This window comes from Manacus candei, unplaced genomic scaffold (assembly GCF_025592945.1).
Source record: "Manacus candei isolate 608988 ecotype Guabito, Panama unplaced genomic scaffold, ASM2559294v1 h1tg000055l, whole genome shotgun sequence".
NCBI classification, from domain to species: Eukaryota; Metazoa; Chordata; class Aves; order Passeriformes; family Pipridae; genus Manacus; species Manacus candei.
The window spans coordinates 532,424-545,657 of NW_026138103.1; the positions used below are offsets into that span (position 1 = coordinate 532,424).

The 13,234-nt window shown below is 52.7% G+C and overlaps 1 protein-coding gene across 1 annotated transcript in view; it reads right to left on the reverse strand.

The window, feature by feature from the left end:
* Positions 1-13,234, reverse strand: part of LOC127477596 (hydrocephalus-inducing protein homolog) — a 38,892-nt gene that overhangs the window by 19,556 nt on the left and 6,102 nt on the right. Inside the window, exons 6-14 of the mRNA XM_051802103.1 lie at positions 11,009-11,174; positions 9,887-9,986; positions 7,936-8,054; positions 6,202-6,425; positions 4,934-5,001; positions 3,691-3,932; positions 2,763-2,863; positions 1,385-1,520; positions 541-879 (exon numbers count right to left, since the gene is read on the reverse strand). Coding sequence (XP_051658063.1) covers positions 541-879; positions 1,385-1,520; positions 2,763-2,863; positions 3,691-3,932; positions 4,934-5,001; positions 6,202-6,425; positions 7,936-8,054; positions 9,887-9,986; positions 11,009-11,174 — 1,495 coding nt within the window. The remainder of the gene's footprint in view (positions 1-540; positions 880-1,384; positions 1,521-2,762; positions 2,864-3,690; positions 3,933-4,933; positions 5,002-6,201; positions 6,426-7,935; positions 8,055-9,886; positions 9,987-11,008; positions 11,175-13,234) is intronic.

Sequence of the window (13,234 nt, forward strand, 5' to 3'; positions counted from 1 at the left end):
CCCACCCAGAGCTTGAGGCCAGACCTCACACCCGGTCTCTACCATTAACAGCACTTTGGCACAAAACAAATGCAGGTGGTATGAGGAAACCACGGGGAAATCCTTGCCCTCTCAGGAGCAAAGGGCCACTGGCTCCTTATCTCAGAGCTCCAAAAACCCAACCTGCACCGCTAAATACCTTCCCCAAAATAAAGGGAGAACTTGTAACCACAATCCAGACTTGCTTCTGCTCCTACAGCTCTGCAAACTGTTTCACTGAAGGTCGTCCCAGCTAAAACCACCTGCAGAGCCAGGCTCCTCTTGCCTCGGATGGAATCTCTTGTCTCCCCTCTAAGTTTAAATCCCTGCAACCACTTTTCAAACATCAGCCTTCCTTTCTGACACAGAAAGCTGAAGGTTCCCAGAATCCTCCCTTTGTGTTCAGAGAGATGACATTTGAAAAGTGTTTCCACAGTTACCAGCATTTTCAATGGAAGACTAATTAAATAAAATGATCCTCGATTTCAGCTTAGATGAACCATAGGCTGAGATTCCCCCCTAGGAGGACTCCGCTCTTCCTCTTTTCCAGCATACACTGCTTATGCCACCACTGCCTTCTGTCCTTGTCCACACCAGCCATATATGACGAGTCCCTGCTTTCCCTGGAAGAATCCCTGTGCACTCCACCCCCCCAGGATGAGCTGCACAAAGGCACACGTCTCCCCTCGCACTCACCAGCGGGGATGTCTCCTTCCCGAACACGGCGATATCCACCGGGATGGAAGGAGCACCCACTGCCTGGACTTCAACTGTAATGGGGATCTCCACCGCCTCGTGACCTTGGATAATCCCACATGGCTTGGGGCTGGAGTACCACAGAGCAGCGGCCTCTTGGTGTCTCTAGAGGGACGGAATCAAGCGCAACTTCAGAGGGACCTTTGCGGAAACTTTAAACTCCTTCACATCTACCACAATGGCAACTCACACACATTTTCTAAAAATCCCCAGGAAAAAGCTGAAAGGCACAAAAAAAGATGCAAGAATTGTTGGGGCTCAGCATCCTCTGGGGGTCCAACAGCTGCTGCATCCACAGACACCCACTCCTGTGCTGGCAGCCTCCTTGCAGCAGCTTTTCACAACCTTCTAAGAGCTCTCACAAGAAAACACCCCAAACACTGCTTCCTGAATATAAACTGCTTCCTGAAGAGGTTCAAATGCTTCCTGAAGTTGATATTCAGGTAGGTTCCTATTTAACTGCTTTCTAAAGTTTACATTCAGGTAGAATCCTGTTCTCAGCACACCTTTAAGTCTGATTAGAAACCAGCAAGGTCTTATGAAAACCCCATTTGTCCCTAATAAACCCCTCAACAGTATTTGAGAGGAGGAGGGGGATGAGATGCCAAACCTGAGGGAGAACTCTGTAGCATCCTGGAAGGGGGCTTGGGTTCACAAGGATCAGCGTCTTCTGGCAAGGGACCTTTGCAGAGCACGGTCCACAGTCGAGGGTGGAGAAGAGCAAACGCAGCTCAGGAACGACACATCTGGGCAAAGAGATGACCCCGAAGGAATGAGAGATACTGAGAGAACAGAGAGCGTTCACCCCGCAGAGCATGGAATGGAGCATAAGACATTTGTCACTGTCCAACAGATGTTTAATACCCCTCCAGAGATAAATCACCTTTCACGTCTTTCCACTCAAACACGTCTTGTCAAGGAGGGGCAAACCCTGAGACTCAGCACTGCAGAGGCTGCCAAGTGCCCGGGCACAGCACGGGCCTTGTCCCACAGCAGCCTCAGCCCCTCCTTTGCCCAAGGAGGCTTGCAAGGACTCCCCCAACAGGCCCAGCGAGCCGTGAGCTCTGGGGGAGCCTTCCTATTGAAGGTCAGTGCTCACCAAGGCTCAAGGAACACAAGACTCCAGTGTCTCAGGAAAAACAACTCCCTTCTCTCCCAGGGTGCTGTTGCCCTGCCAGAGAACTCAGCCAGTGTTGAGGGCACGAGCCACCCCCTATAGGGTGTGGGTGATCATCCTCCCAGTTCCTACAGCTCCCTTGCTGCTGCACCCCACAGGTCCCAGGTCTGTCCCCACTGGCACTTGCCTTACAAAACTGCAGCCCAGGCACTGACTGGACAGCTCTGCCTGGGAGAGGGAACGGCACCAGGGAACTGCATCCCTCTTGTCATTAAACTGACACCCAGGGCAGGACCACAGGAGGGAATTTGGCTGCAGCAACAACAACATCTGCATTAAGTCTGAGAACTGAGAATGTTAATGCTCAAAAGAGCCAGAGGAAAGCAGGGAAACCTGAGCCCACCTCCACATCAAGGACTACTTTCCTCTCCCACTCCTGCTGTGAGCCCCTTTCCCACTGCCATGTGCCCTCGTTAACTGAGCCAGACCCCAGCTCTCAGCAGGCTGCTCACTGTGTCCCAAACCAATGCTGCAGTGTGGTTGGAACCCAGCACAAGCCCACCTCTTGCAGGAAGAAGGACAGGAGGAGCTTGGGAATTTTTTACACCTCAAACAGCAAAAGCCAGGCCAATAAATAATGTCATTCCTGTTCCCCAGAAAAAAAGGCCCAGAGCCATGCCTGGCTGTGAGCAGGGGTGCTTCTCACCACGGGCTGCTTTCCAAGCACTGCTCTTCTCCTACCTAGCTGGGCAGAACCAGCTTCTTAAGCAAGCCTTCTCCTGGAGCTGCAGCCAGCAAACCCCGAGCAAGGCACTGTGCTGGTGGTGGGTGCACGGGGAAGGACGAGCAGCTGCAAGGAGAGCACTGGTACCTGGCTTTGAGGCACAGAGCCAACACCTCCTTGCCAAAACCATCCACGTCCAGCACCATATCACAGTCGTACTGTCCCACGTCATTGGAACACAGCGTGACCTGGTGGAAGAGAAGAGCAGCAAATACTTCCCTTCTCCCAAAAGCTCATTACCCACGTGTGGTCTCCTCCGGTTCTTGTTTCGCAGTAAGGCAAGGGAGGATTTTGCCTTAATTCTTCTGCTGGCCCATGCCTAGAGCACAGTCTCTGGGAGTAACATAAGCCTTCTGGCAAGACTGAATTTGTTAAACACACCTTGCAGCTGTCAGGGCAGAGGTGGCTAAATTAAAGCATTATACATAATCATGTATAATGAGACTAAAGCTCTACTCACTACTGCCTTCAAATTAGGGGCCCATTTTTTCATTTGACTACAATAACATAAATGCAAAGGAAATGTGTTGACTTGGACAGAATGAGTTCAGCTTTTCAGCAGGAAGCTGAGGGCAAGGTGTGCTCCTGCAGATGCTGGGCAGTTCATGGCTGCCGAGTTTTTTCTTTCCTCACTGGGGATCCCTGCAGTGACCTCAACTCATTCTGCTCCCCAGGAGAGGAGAAACGAGACTGGGAAGAAAAGCAAACTGCTTTATACAGTGGCATCTCTCTAACAGCCACCTTCTGTTCTCATCCTTCCTCTGCCTGTTTTCAGTCAAAGAAGTCACGCTCAAAACCAACACACGAATGACTTCTGTTGACCATGTGATCTCACCTTATGGTTTTGGAGACAAAATGGTGCTCCTTCAGGAACATTCCACGTAACCCAGCTCCCACACCACTGCAGATCCCTCCCTTGCACATGCTGAGAGCCGACAGCACTAAAGCCCTCCCACAGCCCAGTGAGGCTTCAGCCCCACCTACTGACCCATGTGTGGCCAGACTCCTCCCATACCCTGATCTCCTGGGATCCCTGGGAAGGGATGGTCCCTGTGCTGGGTGTTATGGTGAACTCCACTGGCTTCTCCTGACATGGAGCCAGTGTGCCTTTTTCCCAGGAGGGGTGAGCGTTGTCTTTCACTTGATCAGAGCTCCTAAGGCTGGGCTGTCCCTGGCCGTCCCCAGGGATGCGAAGGTGGAAGGTGATGGGCACCACGGAGGTGCTGATCAGGTGGCACGACAAGGTCTGAGGAAAGCCTAGGAAAATGACACAAATGGCCATGTAGGCACCAAGCACCTCGTGACTTCTGGTGTGAATATCCTGGTAGGATGAAACTATGCTCTGAGACTTGCTTCCCGTAACAGAAAGCCAGGGATACAGCCACACCTGGTGGGGATGTCCTGCAGAGCCAGGACACCAGCCCACAGCCTGCTCTGCAGTGGACAGGTGGCTTGGCTGGCCAGCTCTGTGGGGAGGAGACATCTCCCAGGACCTGCTTACCAAGCATCACTTGAACCCAGATGGGGAGGAAAACCAACTGCAGGCACAGCAGGGAGCTTCTCCGTGCCCATCAACAGGGACACTGCCCAGCTCCAGCAGTGACTCCAGCAGGGAGCCTCCACAGAGGCATCCTGGGTGCAGAATGATAATGGCCCTTCAGTCAATCCACGACTGATTTCACATTTAAACTGTAGATCATCTCAGTAGAAAGCCTTTTGTGAGCCTGAGATGGAGAACCAGAACCTGCATTTCAATGGTGACACTCTGGATGTTCAGCCAAAAGCTCTGTCAGCAGAGCTGGGCTTCTGCTGGGGAAGAAGAAGAAGAAGCCCACAGCTCTGAGGACACAGGTGCCTGAGACAGAGCTATTGCTGGGGCATCTGACCTGCTCAGGGATAACGAGGTGCCCTCACACCACTAATTAACATCCCACACTAAAGGTACGTGGCTTAAGCTCCCTTCTCCTGCAGTCCCATCCCCTGGGCCCTCCTGGGACGAGGACTTTTACAGTCGTTTTGCTGGCAAGGACTGGGAGATTGGAGCAGAAGAGACTACGAGGGACACCAGAAAATACTGACTTTCTATTCCTTTGGTCCTTTCGGATCTCACGATGGCAAAATGCCACCAGCAGCCCTGGAGTTAACACCCTGCAGGCTGCCATGGAAGGGCACAAGTGACAGATGCTCTTCTGTTCAAGTGCTCCGTTTTGGCAAGGCACAGATCTCTCCTGCTGCCTCCAAGCCCAGGGAACACTCACCAAAGGAGACGTCATTGAAGTCAAGGCCACCTGTGCTGAAATGCAGGCTCAGTCCGGTGACGTGGCCCCTGCGAGGACGAGGACAGAGGAGACAACGGCTTGGTTAAAGGGAACTGCAAAGCCTTTGGCCGTCCTTCCGGCTCAGGTGGGTCAAAGCTGGTGTCAGAGCCCCGTGGGCGTCGAACCAGCCCCGCACCCTGTGCTCAGCACGGCGTCCGTGGGCACAGGAGGCAGCCAACAGCTGCTGATGGGGCTCAGGGCACCACGGCAGGCAGGGCATGCCCCCGAGGTGCTGCTGGCCCCATGGAGGACCCTGTACACACACCCAGAGATGGCTCTGTGCCCTTGCCTTAGGAGAAAGACCGACTCACTACTTTTCTCTTGCAAAGTAATAACCTTTTTGTTATGTTTTATCCACTTCCCTGATGTTCCTGGTAAAATGGACTGCAGATTCCTTTTGTTTCTTTACTACCTTGATTCAGTGCCTCCCAACAGCAGCCCAGACACAGCCACCTCCAAAGCTCCAGAGCTCCCAGCATCAGCTTTCCTGCCTCCACCACATTACCCCACCAGCCCGTGGTTCAGACTAGCTGGGACAAGCCCTCGTGCTGCTGTGGTGCTGAGGAGAGAGCTTTGCCTCTCCTTCATCACCCCTTTTCCCCATTGCTGGGCGAGGATTATCTTTTGCAATGGCACCAGCCCATGGGAGGATGCCCAAGTCCTTGTGACAGTCCCTGCTGCTGCAGAGCTCCCCATCTCCCACCCCAGTCCCTTCCTGCTGTGGAAAGGAGGTCCCAGAGCACTCCCTGCACAGGAGCCGGGAGCACAGCCTGTGCCTGTGCCTGGGCACGAGGGATGATGTGAGGCTGCTGCTGCCCCTTTGGCACAGATCATTAACAGAGGACTTTAGAACCACTTCTTCTGGCTGCAGAGTCACCCAGGCTGGCCCATCTCCAAAGCCCTGGGGGCCTTGCTGGGCGCTCAGAGGGGACATCTCAGACCAGCAGCTGCCCAAAACTAATGCCTTCCCACTGCCTGCCACGGCCAAGGCGGAGGGAGGTCCCTGCAGGAAGGAGTCACTCCAGCTCCTGGGCACCTGCACTGGGCAGAAGGCATCCCCACACTGAGGGGATGCCAACATCAGAGCCAAGACTAAGACCTCGGGCAACACCTTTTTTCTCTGCTCCACCACCAAATGAGGCAGGTGAGAGATGATTACCCAGAGACAGCTACAGACGTGCCCACCAAGCTCCCAGAGCCCTCCTCACCTGATAGTCAAGGTCACAGGCTTAGGGCATTCAGCCACATTGAAATGGAATTCTTCCTTGAACTCCCCCAGGGTGGTGGAACTGAAGGAGATCTGGATAGGCTGGAGCCCACTGGGTGGAATGATGCCCTGCTGGGGCCGAAAGGTGAAGCAGGAGCCACGGGCTGTGGTTGGAGGGATGAGCTCAAAGGGAGCATCAATAGCTCCTTTGTTAACCAGCATTGCCTGCAGCAGCAAGAAAGCAAAATGGAAATACATGAGCAAACTTCCTTTCTTACAGAAGGCTGAGTTGTTTCTAAGAAACGATTAACCCCTGGAAAGGCAGAAGATGCCATGTGCTGCTACGTGGCAGAAGCCAAAAAAGTACAACAGGACAAGTTGTGCCTTTGGGTTTTCATGCAAAGCAGCGATAACTTCACATAAGCAGAGTCACTCCTGGGTTATCCCAGGGACACGGAGCGGGTCACTCCTGGCCAGCATCGCCAAGTTCATTCAGACCTGGCCTGAGGAGCAACGTGGGGCAGTTGCAGCCACGTAATGAACCCCCACAGAGCTGCTGCTGCTGCTCCAGGGGTGCCCGGCCCTGCCAAGGGCAGCACACATTCAGCTTCCATGGCAGCCAACCGGTTTACTGCGTGCAGAAGACACCTCAGAACAGTGCTATCACCAGCTTCAGAAGCTATCACCAGCTCTGCTAGGGTAGATCATTTGGGTTCTTGTATTTTTCCTTTAATCTGATAGTTTCTTAGACCTTGCTCAGCCAGACATGTCAAGAAAGGATGAATGTGAGGTGCACAGCAGCTCCACCTATTCTAAAGAGTTGCTCTCTCCCATCTCTACACAGCCATGGGGAAACCCTGCCATTGCCATGGACTTATCCATCTGCTTTGGAATTCTTTCCCCAGTTGTTAGCCTGGCAAAACCTGTCAGAACAGTTGAGGCAGAAGCAGAGGGATGTCCCTCATTTTGTAGCTTTGCAGCTGCTGTTGCAAATATTCCCATATTCAACCTCTGCCTTGAAACTTGAAAACTACTCTCCTCTCGTGTGTTACCTGTGTTACAAATTGCACTTGGGGATCCCATGCTGAGCTGAGGTTTACCTGCAGCGTAGCTGCTTAGGATAGCACTAACAGTATCATCTACTCATTCACCTTTTCTCATCTAATGAAATTACTATATTGATAGTGAGAAACACTAAAGTATCAGCATCAAAAAAGAAGAGAGAGCACAATCTTTTAGTAAGAAAACAACTCCGTGTGTCCTTTCCTGCCATGGCAAAGCTTTTGGAAGTGTCTGGCATGATGCAGTGCCTCATTTTCCACCTTTTTCAGTTGCTCTCTCTTGCAGTGGACTCAAGCTCAAACACAGCCAGTTTGTTCCAGCTGCTCTTGAACAGCCCGAGCACAAAGGTGCCTTGAGTCTGAGGCTGGAACAGAAGCCTCTGAACACTTCAGCTTTTTGACCCAGTGTTGCTTTCATGTGTTGAGGGGTTGTTTTGCAGAAAGCATCCCAGCTGATCTCCAAGGGCGGTTGTCAAAAAGCAGGAATTGGGGCTTCAGACAACACCTTTCAGGCCCCGGAAAAGGATCCAGATTCTGTGAACCCCCCCAGATTTGACTAGTATGTCAAATATTCCCTGCTCACAACTGCCCAAGTTGCCAGAAATTCCACAGGTCCACCAGGCTCCCCTCTGCCCCAGGAGCCATCAGGATCCACCCCAGCCCCTGCTGCTCACCTCGTAGCTGTAGGCTTCTCCGACCAAAACTTTCCCCATGTCCAGTTCCTCAGAGCTGAGTTGGAGGCAGGGCTCGAGGCCTTCCCCTGTGAGGTGCAGGGGCAGCCTGGTCTCACGGCCTGGGGAGAGATTTCCATTTCAGTAGAGTAATTCTTACTCTCTTATCCTGCTTTTTCCAGGCTGCCTCAGTGCTAGTCCCTGACTCTGAGATGGGTGAGACCAGCTCCTTCCAATTTCTAACCCACCCCTCGGGCTTGTTTCCCGTTTAGCCACCAGTTTGCACCCTGAAAAAGCGATGCCAAGTTTAAAACATGATTTCTGCAGTGATAGGACATTTAGGTTAGATATACAAAAGAAATTCTTCCCTGGGAGGGTGGTGAGAGCCTAGCACAGGTTGCCCAGGGAGGTTGTGGCTGCCCTGTCCCTGGCAGTGTTCAAGGTCAGGTTGGACGGGGCTCTGAGCAACCTGGGCTAGTGGAAGGTGTCCCTGCCCATGGCAGGGGGGTTGGGGATTAGGTGATCTTTAAGAGCCATTCCAACCCCTTATCATTCTATGATTCTGTGATTTCCTTCTCACACACTTGGAGGAGCTTTGAAACCCATTCAGTGAAGGGACAAAGCTTGCAAAGAGTTGGACATTGCTGCCTGGCTTCCAACTAAATTGGGGGGCAGTGGCCCAACAGCACAGGGCTTTGTTGCCAAAGCCTTCAGCTTCTGCTGCTTTCTGACACTCAGCATCTTGTTGACAGAATGTCCCCGTGTTCGGTGACTGGCTTGGAACACGATTCTCATCTGACCATGTCAACAAACAGAGATGCACAGTTTCACACATCACAAGGAATGCCTTGGGAGCAACTTTTTAAATCCATGCTTTCCTTCCACAGCTCTAATGACAGCAGTTGGTGGGCAAGAAGAGAGTTTGTTAGCGTGAGCCCTGAGTAATTACTGTAGATGGCATTTGTTGAGTTATCCCTGCACAATTACTGTCTAAATAAAAAGCTGTTTCATGACATTTGTATCTATCAGCTTGGAGCAGGAAGGAAGGCAACAGGGTGGCTGGGTCAGGGGATTGCAGCACCCTCCAGAACAGGAGCCTGGCTGCTGGAGGACCATGGGCCTCCCACCTCTTTCTCGTAGATGGGCAAACCCAGAGTATTCCCTGGATGGAAACCTGGCAGCCATCTCCCACTTCAAGGTGAAAAACACTAAGCAGCACCATGCAGAGACAGAGAGGAAGGACAGGGGAACCTGAACCACGCTGTGCTCTGTGAGTGTTCCCTCCCCTGTGCGGGCACAGCAAAGCCACCACCTCGGGGTGGGGGGTAATGATAACTGCTCCCAGAAAAGGACTTGACAGAACTCCTGGAAGCTGAGCACAGCAAGCCCAGTGGCCACCACCTGGACACACTTCAGCCTGAGAGCCAGAAGGTGACAATTCCCACACAGGGAGAGAAGCAGGTGCTGGCCAGGGGTGGTCCTTCTGCAGACAGCCTGGGCTCAGCAGGGCTCAGCCACCTCTGGTCTGCTGTTGTCTGGGCAGTGGGAGGTGATCCGGGCTCAGGGAGCACATTTCTACCTCAGCTCCTACTGCCTGATGATGGATCCATGGAATGAGGAGCCATCCTGGAGGTCAGTGCTCTAGAGGGGCTTAGTGCCTGTGCCCTAAAGCTGTTCTGCTGTGTAGCTCTTTGGCCTTTGAGGAAATACTGGCAAACCCGTGGCATGAGAGCTTATCCATGCACTGCTTGGATTGTTCTGGGAACAGTGTCCTGAGCCCTGGCCTTGCATGGGAGACCACCAGGAAGCTGCAGGGACAGTGGACATGAGCCAGCACTGCCCTGATGACCTTGGACCCTTCCCAGCACTTCCACGGGAGCTCAGTGGGCTGGAAGAGTATTTGCACCTCCCCCTCACTGTGTGTGGGTAAGAGAAAGAGGAGAAGGAGCCGTACCTGAGATGGAACAGTAGGCCACTTTTCTGTAGACTTGGGCTTCTCGGGGTTTAAAGAACACCTTGATTTCAGCTGAACAATGTGGCCCAACCTCTCCCTCCTAAAGCAGAAAGAGACAGCAAACCATTTACCTTCCAGTATCACATTTCTTCTTTTCAATCTGTAAGCCTTTACTTAGAGCAAGGAGTGAACAACACTCCCAAACCAGCTCAACACAACCGCAGGATGCTCTTAATGCTCAGCTGATCAGCCCCCACGCTACAATATTCCTACTGCTCTGACACAAGCGCTTGGTCACATCGTGCTGCTGTCAGCTACAGTGGTGTGAAACTGCTCTTGTGCTGACACTGGTGGCTCTTGGCCTTAGATGGGCTATAGGAGTCACCAAGAAGAGAACATGGTCCCCTTCCTTGGAAAGAAAAAACTTAGTTTCACTTTTTTTAAAAGAAAGCAGAGGCTGGGATTATTGTAGGGTTTACTCCAAGACGAGGAAGGATTTTGCACTGCGCAGACAGCAGGGATTCCTCATCTCACGCTGTGCCAATACTCATAATCAGGGCTCTGGTTGATGGAAGGACATGGGGGTTTGCTTGCAGAAACAGAAAAAGATTTTCTGTCCCTGTGTGCAATAGAACTCAAAAAGTCCATTTCCAAGTCTTGTGTCCAGGCTCCCAGATGACACTGGAAGGCAGACTCAGACATGCTGTAAGTCCTGGTTCCAGGGAGGGCTTGGCATTTCCATGACCTTGGGCTGAATTTGGCCTCCTTTTCGCTTCAGGTCAGTCTGTGAACTGACAGTGCTCCAACACCCTCTGGGAAGCCCCACACATCACGTGTAAGCTGTGCCCCTTCCTACAGTAACCGACCCCTCTGGACACTGCAAGGACACGCACCAAGCTCCCTTGACGTCGAGCCCTTGCAGCAGAGCTCAGCTTTAGGCAGGTTCCTGCTGCCTGCCAGGAGCCCACAGGGTAGCAATGCTTTTTGCAACATGCTCTCCAGCCTGGCCAGAAACCCCATGTCTTCTCTCAGGGCACATCGAGACAGCTGAGGTGGGGATCTGCCGAGTGACCTCATTCAGGGAGGGGGTGGAGGAGGAGGAGGTTCTCAGCTATTACTTACCAAGGGCTCAATGGTGAAAACATCATCTGAGAAGAGCATGGGGTCTGCTTCAATCTTTGCTGTCTCCTTCTCCAACTCGCGGTCGTAAAGGTCCAGCTCCTCATAGCGCTTCATCACAAGAGCCTTTGCTATCTCCTGGGGTGGCCGAGACAGATTGTGACACAGCCTGCAGCCACAGGGAGAAACAAAGGCAGCAGGTCATTTAATAAGCCGCTGATTTGCAGAGCTGAGTGTAAGTGCAGAAGCAGCAAAGCGCTCGGGGAGGAGCAGCAGCAGCTCCCCAGCAAGGGGCTGAGCTCAAGCCACGGGCTCCCAAAGGGCTCAGAGGATCACTCGTCGTTCACTCGCAGGGCAGGTGCTTTTACTCCACACTTACAAGCTCAGGAGAGGTTTTAAAAGCCAGCAGCCCTCAAGAGAACCTCCTGGCTCAGAGCCACTGCCAAAACTGAGGGAGAACCCACCAGTGACCTCAACTGACTCTTCCTACCACAGAGCTGCTTGGGGGAGACAGATAAAGATCAAGGAGCCCCCCCCACTGCCTGCAGGGCTTCCCTGGCAAGGGGAGAAGAAGCTGGCTCTCAGCTGCAGGTTACCAGCATCACTCTTGGCTTCTTCCCTTCTGGACCTGCAGGGATAAGCTAACCCTGTGTGCCCTGTTCCCTACACTGTCTTCCACCAGAGCATCCCAGAGCACTTTCAAAGCCAACTGATGAATTCAGGCATGGCACCTCTTCAGTGACATTAAAGGTTTTGTAGGCATGAAAACAGAGGCCCTGAGAGGGGCACATCTAGCCTTGAACCACCTTCTTGTTTTCCTCCTTTTGGCCTTCTCTGCAGACCTTTGGCACAGTTAATTGCTCCATTACTTGGTAGCTGCAGCAGAAATCATTCCAGTGTTTTAAGATCACAACCAAGAGATGAGAAAGGAACAGCTGCTTCCCAGCTGGCAGATCACTGTTCCCCCCTCAGACTCCAGTCCCCTGGCCGTGAAGAACCTGCAGGTGGCAACTGGGGGGACAAGTAGAAGGTTCCATAGGGAGCAAATTGAGGCAGTGGAGTATAAACAGGACAGCACCCTCACCCAGCCAAATTCAAACACAGTTATAAAGGAAGTACAGTCATGGATATTACCAGCTGCACACAGACAGAGCCTTGGACAAACACTGTCACCGGCACCAAAACTACTGGCTATGGCTGGCTCCCTGCCCCAAAAATATTGGCTATGGCTGGCTCCCTGCCCCAAAAATATTGGCTATGGCTGGCTCCCTGCCCCAAAAATATTGGCTATGGCTGGCTCCCTGCCCCAAAACTACTGGCTATGGCTGGCTCCCTGCCCCAAAAATACTGGCTATGGCTGGCTCCCTGCCCCAAAAATACTGGCTATGGCTGGCTCCTTGTGCACCACATTCGGAAATGTTTCTCCAGGGCTGACCTGCAGTGCTGGGCATGAGGAGGGCATCCAGCCACTGAGGTGGCAACCCTCTGCTCAACCTCCATCAACAGACAGTAATTTCCCCATGACGTGCCAGAAGGCCCTGATACTCTGCACCCCCACCTTCCACTGCCTTGTGTTATATAACAAGGGAATACCTGCCCGAGTGCAAGAAGCGGGGTCACAAATAGGACGACTGATTTAGGGGGCACTCGCCTCGGAGGACCCCCAGAGTGGACCCCTGACAACCACTGAACCAAGACCTGAGTATGTGGAATGGCAAAACCACTGCCACTCTCGCCTCCCATGCTGATGAGGGACTGTACAGAAGTAACTCGCATAAATGGCCAGGAGACAGAGGAGCTAACTGAAAAAATAAACCTTTACTCTAATAAAAGGGAGAGTTCACTGAACAGACCTCAGGGAGGTCTCTCAACTCAGTGGAGGTTGCAGTTTCTTTTATCTCCTTTGCCCGGAGCACAGGTCCCTCCCCATTTCTCCATTGGCTGGGATACTCTGGAGTTACAGGCTTCCCAGCAGGCCTACTGTGTGTCCCCCATTATGTGCTGATTCGGTGGCTCTGGAGGTCGCTGACGTTGTTCAAGGTGGAGGCCACAGCACTTCAAAAGGGAGGACAGGGCCACATGATCCTCCCGTGCTGCTGGTTGGTCCCCCTGTCTCTGGGCAAACTGCCCCTCTCCGGAGCTGAGAACTGAACAACTTTGTCGCTTCTTACTGCGAGCTGTGACTGCCCTGCAAACTCTGCAGGAACACCTACTTGTTCCTAACACCCT